The sequence below is a fragment of the Heteronotia binoei genome, chromosome 17 (genome assembly GCF_032191835.1).
Source record: "Heteronotia binoei isolate CCM8104 ecotype False Entrance Well chromosome 17, APGP_CSIRO_Hbin_v1, whole genome shotgun sequence".
NCBI classification, from domain to species: Eukaryota; Metazoa; Chordata; class Lepidosauria; order Squamata; family Gekkonidae; genus Heteronotia; species Heteronotia binoei.
The window spans coordinates 34,019,391-34,036,026 of record NC_083239.1 but is presented as its reverse complement, the minus strand read 5'-3'; the positions used below and the strand labels follow the sequence as shown (position 1 = coordinate 34,036,026).

The 16,636-nt window shown below is 49.9% G+C and overlaps 1 protein-coding gene across 3 annotated transcripts in view; it reads left to right on the top strand.

Annotated features, from left to right (window-relative positions):
- Window positions 1–9,625, top strand: part of LOC132585947 (retroviral integration site protein Fli-1 homolog) — a 57,420-nt gene extending 47,795 nt beyond the window's left edge. Inside the window, exons 4-9 of one of the 3 annotated variants that reach the window (XM_060257823.1) lie at window positions 320–523; window positions 1,877–1,960; window positions 4,514–4,579; window positions 5,074–5,133; window positions 6,806–6,853; window positions 8,761–9,625. In XM_060257823.1, the coding sequence (XP_060113806.1) occupies window positions 320–523; window positions 1,877–1,960; window positions 4,514–4,579; window positions 5,074–5,133; window positions 6,806–6,853; window positions 8,761–9,275 (977 nt within the window). In that variant the 3' untranslated portion in view covers window positions 9,276–9,625. Of the gene's footprint in view, window positions 1–319; window positions 524–1,876; window positions 1,961–4,513; window positions 4,580–5,073; window positions 5,134–6,805; window positions 6,858–8,760 lie in introns of all 3 variants that reach the window. The other 2 variants (XM_060257825.1, XM_060257826.1) reach the window with 2 other exon arrangements.
- The last annotated feature ends 7,011 nt before the right edge of the window (window positions 9,626–16,636 follow it).

Here is a 16,636-nt window from a genome sequence, read left to right as displayed (position 1 = left end):
CCACCCCCCCCCCAAAAAAATCTCCAGATATTTCCTAACCTGGAGCTGGCAATCCTAAGACTACAGAGACCCCATTAAAAAATGGCAGCTTCAGAAAGCAGCCTCTATGGCTTCCCATCCCTGCTCAGCTTCTGCCCTAAACTCCACCTCCAAATTTCCAGGAATTTCCAAACCTGGAGTTGGCAACCCTAGGTTAGAGGGTGTGGCTTCCAGGCAGGGCTGAGCCCTGGCACCTCTCATATCTGCAAACGGCAGTGCCTCTGAGCATGCACAGAGGCCTCCGCCTTCCTGCTTCCCCATCCCTGCCTCTCGCCTGCAGATCCCGGCGTCTGGACGCACGACCACGTCCGCCAGTGGCTGGACTGGGCGGTGAAGGAGTACAGCCTGCTGGACGTGGATCACAGCCTCTTCCAGCACGTGGACGGCAAGGAGCTGTGCAAGCTGGGGAAAGAGGGCTTCCTGCGACTCACCACGCCGTACAACGCGGAGGTCTTGCTGTCTCACCTCTCGTACCTGCGCCAGAGTAAGCCCTCGCAGCCGCCCCTCACCAGGGCTGTGTGGCCTGATATGCAAATGAGTTCCTGCTACAAAATGAGCCCTGAGAAATCTTAGACCCCAAATTCAACTTAGTTGGTCTTAAAGGTCCCCCTGGACTCAAACTTTGTCCTGCTGCTTCAGATCAACACAGCTATCCACCTGAGACTAGGATCTGGAAGATTCATTTGCATTTATTTATAGACCATTTATCTCCCCAGCTGAGACTCAAAGCAGCTGAGGGTATCGTTCAGCCCTTCTCCATTTTAGCTCGACAACCACCCCGTGAGGTAGGCTAGGCGGAGAGTTTGTGACAGGACCGAGGTTGCCAAGCAAGCTTCCATAGGAAAAGTGGGGATTCAGTTTCAGTGCCCTTATTGGCATGCAGAAGTGGGGATCCAAACCTGGGGCACCCAGGGTCTTAATCTGCCACTCTATCCACTGCACCACACTAGCTGTCAAACCTGGAAGACCCCCGTTCAAATCTCCACTCAGCTGGAGAAACTCGCCAGTCATTCTCAAGCTCAGTCATTCTCCGCCTAACCTATCTCACAAGGTTGTTGTGTGGATAAAATAAAGGAGGAGACTGTCATAAGCCATTTTGGGTCTCCCAGTGAGGAAAAAGGTGGGGTACAAGTGAAGTAAACAAATAATGCCTCTGCCGACACAAAAGGGAATGCCTCTTTGAAGACAACACGCGAGCATCTGAGTATTTGTCTCAAGACCATGGAAGCACGCAGTTGTCTTAGAAATGAAAGGTTATATCCCTAGGCCAAGGGTCCCTTCAGTGATGTCCACCCTTTTAAAAGTGGGTCGGGCTAGGCAGGGCTTTTCCCCAGTTGGGCTTCTGATTGGCTGTACAGATGAAAAGGCATCCTGTGAAAACAGAGCTTTTGCCTGAAACGTTGAAGAGTGACTATTTGAGTTCCATATAACCTCCCTCTCCTGACATTTTGTGGTTGGTACCATCTCCTGCAGCAGCCATTTTATGACTGGCTCCACCTCATGGGGTACCCACTTTGTGACTGTGCCCACGCTGCCCAGTGTCAGAATCCCAAAGGTGCCCGTAGGCTGTAAAAGGTTGAGGACCCCTGTTCTAAGCGAACCTATGCCGTTTTAAGCCTGCTGTGGCGAATCAGATAAGAATGGGATGAAGGCCTTAGTGGAAACACTCTTGCCAAGTTGTCTCTGAATGCCTTGTTTGAAAAGACAGGAGTGAGAACCTTAGAATAAGGGCTTCCAGATCTTGAGGCTGCCAAACTAGAGAACAACCCATGGCCGGCCAGTTTCTCTTTGGGCCCCACTCCTCTAACAGCCTCTTCTTCTTCCTCCCCCTGTCCAGGCAGCCCCACGTTCACCTACCCATCTGTCCCTGTCATCACTCAGCAACAACCCCCGCCTCCACCGAGGGCCCAAGTCAAATCTGGTAAGTTGACCACATGGTTGCCCATAACAAAGGAGAAGCTGCTTGGGGGTGGGGGGGGGGTGGAACTTGGTTTCCTGGAAGGCCTTCAGCACAACACAGGGCCAGTTCATGAGGCTAGCAAGCGAGCCTCTGGGAAAACCTGGCCACAGAGTTGATCCTGCAGGTTTTCCTCTGAGGAAATAATCTGAGAAAAGCTGGATAATAGTTGTCACCCCAAGCATATGAACATATGAAGCTGCCTTATACTGAATCAGACCCTCGGTCCATCAAAGTCAGTATTGTCTACTCAGACTGGCAGCGGCTCTCCAGAGTCTCAAGCTGAGGTTTTTCACACCTATTTGCCTGGACCCTTTTTTGGAGATGCCAGGGATTGAACCTGGGGCCTTCTGCTTACCAAGCAGATGCTCTGCCACTGAGCCACCGTCCCTCCCCTGGGAGAATCACTTGGTAAACATTTGGATGGATGCAGACAGGGATGCAGGAGAGTGAAAGTTTGGATCATGCCCTCAGGGGTTACATTCTCTGCATATGGAAAACTAACATAACAGGAAAACGTGGCTAGGCCAGAAGCTTTTCCCCTGATGTGCTACCTTTCTCTCAGCTGGGCATTTCTAAAAAGGGAAGGGCAGCTTTTAAAGGCGAGATCCATCAGTTGCTGTGTTCCAATCTGTTCACCTGAATATATGGAGCTGCCTTAGCTGAGATCTGTAAGTGGATCTGGCCACTGTGCTTTGGTTGCACCCCAGTTACAGGATGGTCAAGAACTCTGCGGGGACCTTTGAGAAGCGTTTGGACACTCCAGTTGGTGCAGAGCAGGGCCTAGATTTCCATGGGATTTTGCAATTTTTGCCAATTCCGCCCCCCCCCTCCCCATTAAGCAGTTAGCCTGGGGTCTCCTGTCACTCGGGAGCAGAATTCTGGCCCCCAGGGCATCTTTTACCTCTCATCTTTCCATGGTTGCCAATCCCCAGTTGGGACTGGGGAACAAGCAAAAGCGCTGTGTGCAGCAGACTTCTGAAGCAAAAATGAACACTTAAAGATGTACAGCTCAATAAGTATTTCTTTAGTCAAATGTCTCAATTTATTCATCAATACGTGAGGGGTAACTGTGGGTGGAAAATCCGGAACGCCACACAGCACCTACAAAAACACAGGCAAAACTGGTCTATTTCGCTGTAAGCTTTATCGAAGCTGTGGCTTGCTCCTATAGCAAAATACGAAATTTGTTTATTACAAAATGCATCTGAGGTGACACCATTGTAAAAACCATTAAGCCAATAAAAACATACTTACGTTCAATACAGTTTATCTTCCGCTCTCACTCTACACTGTTTCACTCTACACTTTCAAGAATCAGTTTTTCTAATGCATTAGCATGAAAGTACTTCCAGATTTTCCACCCACAGTTCCAGACTTTCCACCCACAGTTACCCCTCACGTATTGGTGAATAAATGGAGACATTTTTCTAAAGAAATATTTATTGAGCTGTATATCTTTAATACTTCTATGTACATCTCAAATACTTTGGCCACCAAATGAGAAGGGAGCACTCCCTGGAGAAGACCCTGATGCTGGGAAAGACAGAAGGCAAAAGAAGAAGGGGGCGGCAAAAGAGGAGATGGCTGGACAGCGTTACTGATGTAACAAACACGAATTTAAGCAGACTTCGGAGGATGGTAGGAGGGCCTGGCGTGACTTTGTGCATGGGGTTGCAAAGAGTCGGACTCGACTGTGCGACTGAACAACAACAGATCTTTAAGCGTTCATTTTTGCTTCAGAAGCGGGCTGCACATGGTGCTTTTGCTTGCTCCCCAGTTCCACATCCAGTGTGATTCTTTTTTGGTTGCCTAATCCCCAGTTGGGGGCAGGGGATCCCCTGGTTTGGAGGCCCTCCCCCCGCTTCAGGGTCATCGAAAGTGGGGGTGGGGAGGGAAATGTCTGCTGGGCACTCTATCATTCCCTATGAAGACCGGTTCCCATAGGGTATAATGGAGAATTGATCCATGGGTATCAGGGGCTCTGGGGGGGGGGGGTGCTGTTGTTTGAGGTAGAGGTACCAAATTTTCAACATAGCATCTGGGGCCTCTCCTCAAAACACACCCCCAAGTTTCAAAAAGATTGGACCAGGTGGTCCAATTCTATGAGCCCCAAAGGTGCCCCCATCCTTCATTATTTTCAAATGGAAGGAAGGCATTTTAAAGGCACGTGGTCCCTTTAAATGTGATGGCCAGATCTCCCTTTGGAGTTCACTCATGCTTTTCACATCCTCGCTCCTGGCTCCACCTCCAAAGTCCCCAGATATTTCATCAGTCAGACCTGGCAACCATACATCTTTCAGCCCACAAATTTTCTTGAGGAGCACATTCATTTCTGACTAGTGCATCATATACTCTTAGCCATAGAAAACATTCATGAAATTCATAGATTTCCCACACACACACTTTTGAACCTCAGTGGGAATGTTGCCATGTGTACAAAGGCACCTCACTAAATCTGAAACGGTACCCCTGCTCCCTTGTTTAATTCAAGCCCCTTGTCTGTCTCTCGGGCAGAGTCTACCTACGAGGAAATCCGACGGAGCAGCTGGAGCGGCGGCCCGATCAACACCACTCCCAAAGGTAACAACATGAGAAGAGCCCTGCTAGATCAGGCCGGTGGTCCATCTAGTCCAGCATCCTGTCTCACATGGCAGCCAACCTCTGGAGGGCCAAGAACAGGCCATAGAGGCTGAGGCCCTCCCCTGATGTTGCCTCCTGGCACTCAGATTCAGAGGCTGACTGCCCCTGAATGTGGAGGTTCCTTTTGGACACCATGGTACTAGACTTTCCTCCTCAGAAGGGAAGTGGAAAATGTGGGACTGGCTGGAGCTATTTTGCTACCTCCAGAGTCCAGCCAGCCACTTCCTGCCATATCATTGGTCTCTCAGTGTATGAACAGCCACTTTGCCCCATGGTTGTACTATTTCCCAGGGCAGAGCTGGCAACCTCAGAACTTGTGCTCTTCCCTTTGTTCCTTAGAAAAGGCAGCACATGGCTGTGGTTTCTAGTTAAACCAAGTAACCGCAAGGGCCATTTCCTTATTTCTCCCTTGCTTCTGCTCTTTCCCATGTCAGGCTCCCCGCCACAGATCCAGAGCGTCGGCCGGACTCCTGATTCTACACGCGTCACACCAGGTACGCCGCTATCCCTCCCTCTGGAGGAAGCCCTACCGCTTCCTGTCTTCTAGTTGGGTTGCCATTTACCGTAAACCAGCTTTCCTCCTGGACCTTAAAGGGGTGGGTGGGAGAACCCTTATCTCTGCCGCTGCTAAGAAGATTGAGCTGCTGATTAAAATGTAGGAGCAGGCGAAGCGGTTTTCTTTATGCATATAGCCCCATTGGCAGAAGGGTTGCCAGGTCTGGGTTGGAAAGTACCTGGAGACTTTGGGGATGGATCTAGGAGGGGGCGGGGTTTGAGGAGGGGAGGGGCCTCAGCAGGGCCCAATGCCACAGAGTCCACCCTTCCAAGCAGCCATTTTCTCCAGGGGAGCTGATCTCTCCCAGCTGGATATTGGCTGTAAAAGTGGGAGATCTCCAGGCCCTACTTGGAGGCTGGCAACCAGTATGCCTCCTAAACTGAGTTAGTGTGAGCTAGCTCACAATTCTTTCGCTTCCAGTTCACACGCTTTTGTCTCAGCTCAGGAAAAACAGCCCCAGAGCAAACTAATTTATGTAGTAGCTCACAATTTTCATGCCAGTAGCTCACAAAGTAGAAATTTTGCTCACAAGTCTTCACAGCTTAGAGGGAACATTGCTGGCAACGCTAGTGGGCAGCTGAGCCTCTTAGCAGCATGCCTGGCTGGGTGAGGCAGGCCCAGGACAAAGGCTGTGTGCAAAGGGAGCTTTTGAGCCAGTATTAGGGGGGGGGGGCTCCTGGAGGTGCAAAGAAGGAGCAGCAGCATGGATCAAGTCATCACTTGCTCCCAATTCAATTCACTTTGCTCCCTTCCCCTCTCCACAACAGACACCCTTGTGAGGCAGGTGGAGCTGAGAGAGCTCTGACAGAAACTGCTCTTAACAGCTCTGACAGAGTTATGACTGACCCAAAGTCACTCCAGCAGTTGCATGTGGAGGAGTGAGGAATCAAACTCGGTTCTCCCAAATAAGAGTTCATGCACTTAACCACTACACCATACTGGCTCTCCTGGAACTGGCCTCCAATGATACAACTACTGGGATATTTGGCAGATATAGTCCAGTTTGCTCAGTCATAGAAGTGTGATACCAAGTCCAGTAAATAAATCTCCCAAGAAGTATATTGTAAACTTACATTTTGTCAAGTAGATCACATTCAGGTTGCAGTCAAAATGAGAGAAAGAAGTACCTCCCTATCACAACTGGCCAGCTTGTGCGGCATCATGTGTGTGGGAGTATGAGGGCACCATACCCACAAGAGAGACCTGCAGAAATGTGTGTCTCCATAGAAGGCCATGTGAAGCAAGGGAGAGGATACAGGGAGAGAAAAGAGAGGTCAGAGGGCAGCTCTCAGGTTAAGACAAAGAGAGTCATCCCATTCAAGAAGATAACATCTAGACACCCTTCGAGTGATGTAGCGCCCCCCCCCCCCCCAGTGTCCAGGTAAGCTGAGTCACTCCAACAGTGATTCTCCCCCACACACATTTGCTGGCTCCAATGGTACAGCCCAGATCCAGATTTACCACCTGAGTGAGAAATGGACCAGAAAACCACTGGGATTAGCAGCTAGGCATTTTAGGATGATGGGATGAGAGAAATATAAATTGGGAAGGATCACCTGAGTGCCCCTGACTCTAGCCCTTCTCTCTGATTCACTTCTCATTCCCGCCAGATCCATACCAGGTCCTGGGACCCACTAGCAGTCGCTTGGCCAACCCAGGTGGGTCCAAATCTCTTTCCTCTTGGGGGTTGTGGGCAGCAGCAACAGGTTTAGGGGAGCTGTATCTTTTCCCGGCACTTGGGCACATTGATGGGGGAACGTCACCGGTTGAACTTTTGCCTTTCACGTTTTTGTTAAAGGGCGGGCGGGGGAGGAAGAGGGCTGCTGGCAGAGCCAATAGAACAGACTTTGATTGCCATCCAGTCAGAGGAACACAGGATCCTGTGAAATGTAAGCTTTCAGGAATAACTCTGAGGCAGGCTTCTCTGGGGCCTGCAGGCCTCACTAGGCCCAGAATCATGAGTGCAGCAGTACTTTCAAGACCAACAACATTGTCCAGGGATGAGTCCAAGTTCATTTCATCAATGAACTGACAATACCACATTAAGGAGAGTTAAGCCTCGTAAGGCAATTGCACTCAATGGTCTTGCTTAGGGCCTTCAAGAACAATGATAAACCAATGTTGGCTCATGTGCTGCCTTCTTGCAAACCACCAGCCAGCATCAGTAGGGTTGCCAAGTCCAATTCATGAAATATCTGGGGACTTTGGGGGTGGAGCCAGGAGACATTGGGGTGGAACCAGGAGCAAGGGTGTGACAGGCATAATTGAACTCCAAAAGGAGTTCTGGCCATCACATTTCAAGGGACCGCACACCTTCCTTCCATAGGAAATAATGAAGGATAGGGGCACCTTCTTTGGGGGCTCATAGAATTGGACCCCCTGGTCCAATCTTTTTGAAACTGTTACTTAGGGAATATATTGGAGAGAGCCACTGGATGCTATACTCAAAATCTGGTGCCTCTACCTCAAAAAACAGGGCCCCCAGAGCTCCAGATACCCGCAGATCAATTCTCCATTATTTTCTATGGGAATAAGCCTCCTTAGGGAATCATGAGTTCCCAGCAGACATTTCCCTCCCCTCCCCCCGCTTTCTGATTACCCTGAAGCGGGGGGAGGGTCTCCAAACCGGGGGATCCCCTGCCCCCACCTGGGGATTGGCAACCCTAAGCATCAGCCATCAAGCCTGTGTGATTTTCAGCAGGAACAGCAGCAGGATTTGAGCTGAGCGACTCCCACAGTTCTGGCTTCTTCTGAGCCCATTCCAGCTTTCCTTGTGACCTGCCAGCCAGCGTCAATGAGCAAACCTGAGTCATTGTCAGTAGCGGCGGCAGGGCCTGAGCTGAGTGGCTCCCGCAGTGCTAGCTCGTAACACTACAGCTTGCACAGCTCCGCTTGTTCTGAGCCTGTTCTGACTTCCCTCATGAACTGCCTGCCAGCGTCAATGAGCAAGCCTATGTTGTTGTTGGCAGCGGTGGCAAAGTCTGAGCTGAGTGGCTCTCATAGTGTTGGCTCAGAACACTGTAGGGCCTACTCTGCTCAGGTGTTTCTGAGCCTGTTCCAACTTCCCTCATGAACTGCCTGCCAGCGTCAACAAACAAGCCTATGTCGCCAGCAGTGGCAGCAGGTTCTGAGTTGAGTGGCTCTTGCAGTGTTAGCTCATAACACTGTAGGGCCCACTCTGCTCAGCTTGTCCTGAGCCTGTTCCAACTTACCTCACGAACTGCCTGCCAGCATCAACGAGCAAACCTATGTTGTTGTCAGCAGCGGTGGCAGAATCTGAGCTGAGTGGCTCTCGCAGTGCTGGCTCATAACACTGTAGGGCTTGCTCTGCTCAGCTTGTTCTGAGCCTGTTCCAGCTCCCCTCACAAACTGCCTGCCAGTGTCAACGAGCAAGCCTATGTCATTGTCAGCAGCTGTGGCAGTTTTTGAGCTGAGAGGCCCAGCGGTGCTAGCTCTTAACACCACGGTGCCTGCTCAGCTCAGCTCGTTCTGGGCTCATCCCAACTTCCCCGTCCCTGCCTGACTGTCCGCCAGTTGCTAATCCAGCCTTGGTCTCTCTCGGCAGGCAGCGGACAAATCCAGCTGTGGCAGTTCCTCCTGGAGCTGCTGTCGGACAACAGCAACGCCAACTGCATCACCTGGGAGGGGACAAATGGCGAGTTCAAGATGACGGACCCCGACGAGGTGGCACGGCGGTGGGGTGAGCGCAAGAGCAAGCCCAACATGAACTATGACAAGCTGAGCCGGGCCTTGCGCTACTACTACGACAAGAGCATTATGACCAAGGTGCACGGCAAGCGGTATGCCTACAAGTTCGACTTCCAGGGCATCAACCAGGCCCAGCAGGGGCAGTCGGGGGAGCCCGCCCTCTACAAGTACCACCCCACGGACCTGCCTTACCTGCCCTCTTATCACCAGCAAAAAGTGAGCTTCAACCTCGGCCACGCCGGGCAGATGCCTGCCTCCTCGGCCAGCTTTTTCGGGGCACCCTCCCCTTACTGGAATTCCGGCAGCGGGAACCTCTACCAGAATCCCCCCGTTCCCAGACAGGCCGGCAACCACTTGAGCTCTTTCTATTAGCCCCCGATTGCTTTGAGGGCGTGAAGCTACCAGGGGACTTTGAGCAGCCGGAAGATCTGGTTACTGAAAACACCAGTCAACCCCTTGGGACTAGGAGACCTTCTGACCCACCTTCTGATCCACAAACGTGTGCAGAGAGGAGAGTGCTCTGAGGTGAAAGCCTCTCAACACCTCTCCTTCTGTCACACCACAAAGCCATCTGATATTCACCATTAGGACTCAGCACTAAAATATGCTTAACTGAAGGAAAAGGCGGGGCGGCCTAGAGCCCCCAGGAAAAGATCCTCTCTGGGGCCCCCCTTCGTACCCTCCAGCCCCAGCCCAATTATTGTATAAAACACAGCCTCCCCAACCTTTTGCGTCTGCAGGCTCTGTTGGAATTAGGGTTGCCAGTCTCCAGGTGGGGCCTGGAGATCTCCTGCTGTTGCAACTGACCCCCAGCTGGCAGAGATCAGCTCCCCTGAAGGAAATGGATGGCTGCTTTGAAGGGGGAACTCTGTGGCATTGTCCAGGGCTTTTTAAGAGCAGGAATGCAGTTCTGGCTGGCTTGGCATCAGGGATGTGGCCTAATATGCAAATGAGTTCCTGCTGGGCTTCTTCTACAAAAAAAGCCCCGGCATTGTCCCATGCTGAGGCCCCTCCCCAAACCGCCGTCTCCTGGATCCACCCCGAAAGCCCCCAGATATTTCCCAAAACAGGCCTGATGGCAACCCTGTCTGGAATCCTAGCACAGAGTGGTGGTCCCTACCTAACCAGAGCTTTTCTTGTAGCAGGAACTCATTTGCATACTAGGCCAGTTTAATTTTGGATCTGATATTATCAGTGGGCTCATCAGTACCGGCAGATCTGGACAACCTTCCTTTTCCTGGTAATGTCCAATTAAATATGACACACAAAGACACCTAACCAGAGCTTTTCTTGTAGCAGGAACTCATTTGCATACTAGGCCACACACCCCTGATGTAGCCAATCCTCCTGAAACTTACAGTAGGCTCTGTACTAAGAGCCCTGTAAGCTATTGGAAGATTGGCTGCATCAGGGGTGTGTGGCCTAATATGCAAAGGAGTTCCTGCTACAAAAAAACCCCTGCACCTAACCATGATGAAAGAAAAACATGCCCAAAGCCAGTTTGTTTCTGGGTTCGCACTCATGCCTTGCTCTTCTTTCCTCTCTTCCCTGTGCTAAAACAAGTGGTTAAAAATTAAATTCGGATTATCTGAGATTCTCGGAATGCAGGTAGATCAAGATGAGTGGCCGTGTTTGCCTGGAGCAGTAGAAAGGAACAAGAATCCAGTAGCACCTAAAAAAAAGACTAACAGAATTTGTGGCAGGGGATGAACTTTTGTGAGTCACTGCTCACTTCTCAGAAGACACTGCTATGTGAGTCCATCTGGGCGATATTTTGGAGACTGGAGTGATTTCAGATGCTGAATGGCATTAGCAGGAGAATGAATGACAAGATGAATGACAACAGCAGACCTGATTGGATTAGATATGGTAGGTGCAGATTTTGTTAGTCTTTAAGGTGCTACTGAACTTGATATTTTCAAAACATAAGTGTGTGGATTAACTGGAGTTAGTTTTCCTCCCACTAACTGGGATCCTAAAGCATTCAGGTGGAGCATCCCAATGGAGCGGGGCGGGGGAACCGCTTGCTGTTCTAAAATTCCTTCTCCCCCTTTTCTGTTCCGTTGAGGAGGAGCCCTAGTTCTCTGCCACTGTTCTGTTGCATGTGGGAACTTGGCCTTATTGATACAGAGCAGGAAGTGAAAAGAAACATGGGACAAGCACAGCTCTGTGTCTCCTGTAAGACATCGATGTACCTGATCCAAACCCGTGAGGTGAAGACAGACCTAACATTTGTCATGTAGCAGGGATGGTTCAAAAACACCTTTGCTGCCTGGAAAACTCATTCATCTTCCCCCTCATGAAGTTAGCTCTTGGGGAGGTGGAAATAGGGGGAAAGCTGGCTAGGGTGAGCACCTATAGGCCAGCACCTGTAGCGTCACCAACTTCTTCCGTTCCAATCACCCATGCTGTTTTGCATTTTTTTAAAGTTCTTGAATTTTTTTGTAAAGAGAAAGATGGAAATATATGCCTATAAATGTATATATGTAGCTTTAAAATGTATTTTTAAAGGAAGACAGCCCAGTCAAAGCAAGGAAGGAAAAACTGGAACATAGTCCAAAAGGAACTGGCTTCTTTGACCAGAGGAAAGCAAAGTCAGGTAAAGCAGTGTGGGAGGGACAGATGCAACATCTGCCTTCACCCTTGGCTGGTAGAAACTGCCAGTGGTTGCAAACCTCAGAGCACAATGGAGCTCTGTGAGGAACCTTGCAGCATATTACCTTTTAATCTGTCGGTGTTGTACCAAGAGGTGCCCAGTGCTGGATATTATTGGAGGTATCTGCTAGCTTGCTTCTAAACAGGAGCTAGAGGTAATCTTGGAAGGACGTAGCTACACTACCACCTCCTATTGGTTTTCAGTTCCTTGAGAACCTTGGGAAATTCAGAGGTTTTTTTAGGGGCATAAATAGTCTTCATGGGAGAGCCGTAGCCACACCATTTGCAGAACTACAGTCCAAGCAATTTTCTGGGGGTGAGGGTGGTGGCAATTAAGAGGTTACAGGCAATGATGTTGGCCCAGAACAAAATGTAAAAGACTTCAGTCATTTGATGCTTTTATGAAGACCAGTCAAAGTCACAGAAAACAGCATGCAAGCTTTCAGATTCTCCAGAACTCTATGTCATATTGAACATTCAAAAAAAACCAAACACCAGCAACAAAAGGAGTGAGTGTCGGGAAGATGTCTCATGGGAGTTCCTTTCTGGAAAGGAGGTGAATTTAGAAAAATTGCTAGCGAGCATTGAGAGGAGGAGAAGGGAACTGCCGGCACATTTATTTACCCTTCAGATGAACCGGCAGAACAGTATAATAAGCCCTGAAGCGCCACTACAGAAACACTCAAGAATTTTGACATCACGCCAAACTCTTTGGCAGTGCTCAGGTGTTCTGTGTAGCACCACAACTGGCCCAGTCTGGTTCCAGGAAACAGGGTTGCAGTGTTATCCCGCAGCAGAGTTACCCCTTCTCTAAGTCTGCTGATTTCAATGGACTCAGAAGGGGGAACTGTGTTCAGGACAGCATCATTCTTGTTTCTTGCTAGCCTCCTAGGACAGCACTGTGTAGAAAGAGGATTGTCCCTCTGTCGGCTGACTGTGGCTCTTGCACACTCGTGTCTTTGGAAGAGTTTTGTTGTTGTTCCATTGCTGGCCCAAACCAGGAATGGGTGCTATCTACATACCTCTGAACTGTATAGAAGAAGAAGAAGATACTGATATTGGATTTATATCGCACCCTCCACTCCGAATTTCAGAGTCTCAGAGCGGCTCACAATCTCCTTTGCCTTCCCCACAACAGACACCCTGTGGGGTGGGTGGGGCTGGAGAGGGCTCTCACAGCAGCTGCCCTTTCAAGGACAACCTCTGCCAGGGCTATGGCTGAGCCAAGGCCATTCCAACAGCTGCAAGTGGAGGAGTGGGGAATCAAACCCGGTTCTCCCAGATAAGAGTCCACGCACTTAACCACTACACCAAACTGGCTCTCAGGAGTCCAGGCTGGATGTGGTCATTGGACGGAGTCTTTGAGGTTTCTTATTCTCATGGATTCCAAAAGGGGGAATGCTCTAAGCGACCATCTCTTCACACATGCCTAGGGATTTAGCACTGGACAAGGAATCCCGTGTCCCTGGAAATGCCGCTCCCAGTTTTGTTTTTAACTTCTGCAATCCAGTTTCTAGCACTTAAGCACTGCAACTGAAATCTCAGAAGCTGATCAGGACATCCAGGGACAAGGCTTAATCACTATGCACAGTTCCTCATTTTGCCCTCCAGGGCTAGCAGAAGCTACCCTTTTGTGGTGTAGGCAAGTATACAACAATTCCTCCATATGCTTCAAACTTTGAGGACTCTCAGTATGGTTTGGAAGGCAGATCGTCTGGCAGCCAGGCAATATTTGCTCAGTGCCTTGATGGGCTCTTGCCTAGGAAAGCATCCCACCAGAAGAGACTGGGCCCGGGAGACTATACCCCCACTCAGGTTTGACCATTAAACCACCCCCCCCCCCCAAAGCAAAAAGCAAACCAAAAAAGGCACACCTTGAGCGATCAGGTAGGACTTTGTTCCATTTCTCCTTTCTGCATTAAATGGTTTATTTGTAACTCTGCCTCCAGTTTGTGATTTCTTTTTTAAAAATACGGAATGTGACATAGGAAGAAACAGAAAGAAGAAGATAAGAAGATATTGGCTTTATATCCTGCCCTCCACTCCAAATCTCAGAGCAGCTCACAATCTTTTATCTTCCTCCCCAACAACAGACATCCTGTGAGGTGGGTTGGGCTGAGAGGGCTCTCACAGCAGCTGCCCTTTCAAGGATAAGCTCTGCCAGAGCTATGGCTGACCCAAGGCCATTCCAGCAGGTGCAAGTGGAGGAGTGGGGAATCAAACCCCATTCTCCCAGATAAGAGTCCGCACACTTAGCCACTACACCAAACTGGCTCCCCACTTCTAGCTACCCCCTTCGCCATGCTGGAAACCAAAGAAGGATCATAAGTAGGGTGATAAAAATGGGTAGCTGTATGAGAGTGTCTGTGGCAATAGAATAAGAGCCCGCTGGTGCAGGGTGGTAAAGCTGCAGTACTGCAGTCCTATGCTCTGCTCACGACCCGAGTTAGATCCCAGCGGAAACTGGGTTCAGGTAGCCAGCTCGAGGTTGACTCAGCCTTCCATCCTTCTGAGGTCAGTAAAATGAGTACCCAGTTTGCTGGGGGGAAAGTGTAGATGACTGAGGAAGGCAATGGCAAACCACCCCATAAAAAGTCTGCTGTGAAAACGTTGTGAAAGCAACGTCACCCCAGAGTCAGAAACGACTGGTGCTTCACCTTTTTAGCAATAGAGCAGAGCAAGACTGCAGTAGCACCTTAAAGACTAACAAAATTTGAGGCAGGGTAGGAGCTTTCCTGAGTCACTGCTCATTCACGAAAGCTCGTACCTTGCCACAAATGTTGTTAGCCTTTAAGGTGCTACTGGACTCCTGCTCTTTTCTGCTGTAGAAGTAGCTTGGCCTACATGGTTTTGGATCTAAACAGACTCTGGTTATCGGTACAGAAACACAGTTTATGTCTGCATTCCATCCTTCCTTAGAGTTCAGAGAGGGGCACACAGGGGCTTCCCGCCATTTGCCCTCTTAACTAGCTCGGGAATAGGGTTACCAAAGCCAAACTGGGAAACTCCTGGAGATCTGGAGGCAGATCCGAGGCAGAGCGGATTTGGCAAGGAGAGGAACCTCAGTAAGATGTAAATGCGTGGAGTCCACCTTCCAAAGCAGCTTTTGTCTCGCAGACAACCTGTTTTTGTAGTCTGGAGACAAGCTGTAATTCCAGCTCTCCGGGCCTCACAATCCTACCTGGGAGGCTGAGATCAAACGCAGTGATTTTCAGTGCCACCTGGGATTTGAACTCTGCTCTCCCAGATCCCGACACAATGTTTATTTTTCAAATTTATATTCTGCTCTCCCTGCAAGTGGGCTCAGGGCGGATCACCACCTAAAACCAGACATATAAAGTCAGTATAAATAACAAGTTCAGTAAAACAATATAAGTTCCTTTAAAAACACAGGATTTCCAGCTGGACTCATTTGGGCTCCACTGCATAAACTGGGCTACATACAACAATGGATGGCACTTCAATAATATCAGCAATATCAGCAGTATTGGGAGGAGGTAAGATCTATCTGGACTCTCCCAGCTGGTGTTAACACGTTAACGTTTGTATGCACTGCCTTGTGCAAGTTTCTTTCTGCATCGGCCTTCCCTCCTGAAAGGGAACAAGGAACGTGGTCTGCCGGTGTGGATTCCGGCAAAGGCAAAACAAGGGCAAGCTGGTCACAATCACTGCCGATCTTTCGTCCCTTTCTTTCACCCCGGCTCCCTTCTTATTTATTCAGCCAAGGAGACTCGTCCTTCGCAACAGCTGGTGGCTGACCCGCCTGCCTCCTCCCCTGCCAGGGTCAAAGCTCCTGCCTGCCTCCACTTCTCCCATCTGCTTCCTACTCCGGCCCGAGTTGCCTTTCCTGTTTGTCCAACCTCAGAACAATGCAGATCCCCAGTCTGCAGTGAGGCCAGCAGAGATACTTAGAACAATGAGGGCTACAAAGCAGGTGGGCCGGGCAGCAATGCCAGCTCCTGCTGGCATTTCCCTTCCTCTTGTTTTGTTCTGTTCCAACTGTTTGTGAAAGAGCATCTCTGCCTGGTAAGGCCAGCAAAAGGCATGCGCCAGCGATACATATGGAGAAAAGGGAAGAGCTCTCGCATGTGGGAAAGAGAGACCGGTGGGCTCGGCTCCTGCTCGAGTGTGGTGAATTCACCTGGTGTGCCCATGGAGGAAGAGGAGGGTCTTCATGCACTGCCCTGTGACTCAGTAGCCACAAATGCCTGCACTGCACTGGAGATGGCTGCGTTGCCCCAGGTAGCTCAAGGACACAGCGTGGGGCTGCCTGAACACACAACAGCAATGTAAAGCGTTGGAAAGGGACCAACCAGAGGTAGCCTTAAGTGATAAGAGGACAGCAGAAGGAGTAGAAGCAATGCAAAAGAGCAAAGGTTAAGAAATGGAAGTGTCCTGTTTTCCCCCCTGGTTAGGTCTTATTTCCAAGGTGTACTAACAAAAATTCCAGTATCTGCATGGCAGAATCAAGCCAACTGCAGCTACCCCACAGAAAGAAGGCTGCTGGTTGTGGAGAAACGCCATTTTAGGCCTGTATTTAATTGGAGGCAGGCTTTGGGGCCTAGTCTCTTCCTCTTCCCCCCTCCTGTCTGGAAGTAGCAATTCTGAGGCCTCCTAGAGAGACAGGAAGTCTTTCAAGCTGGTATTCCAGAAGGCTGCAGGAAGGTAGACCAGCTCCTGGGCGGGAACTGGATTTTATATCGGAGATTTTGGGCGGGAAAGCCCTCAGTTAAAAGTTGTCAGGGGAAGCTGGTAGTCAGTTGAGTTGTGTCTTGGAGTTCAGACAGCCTCAGGAAGGTCTGGTCAGGCTAGCAACAGTCCAAGTAAGGTGCCTGCCCTGTATGTCATGCAGTCAGGGCAAGTATTAGAACAGGGAGAGGAGGATCGTTTTTTCCCTACTATGATTTGTTTCTTCTGTTCACTTTTTTAAAATGCCTGTAAATAGTTAAATACTTTAAATAAATGTTGTTTGTTTAAAGTGCAGCCCCTCTGTACCACCTAGTTCCCCTGACTGCTTGGAATGCTAGGAGTGGGTTGGGGAATCCTTAGGGTGAAAAAGAAGTGGCACATTGGCTGGC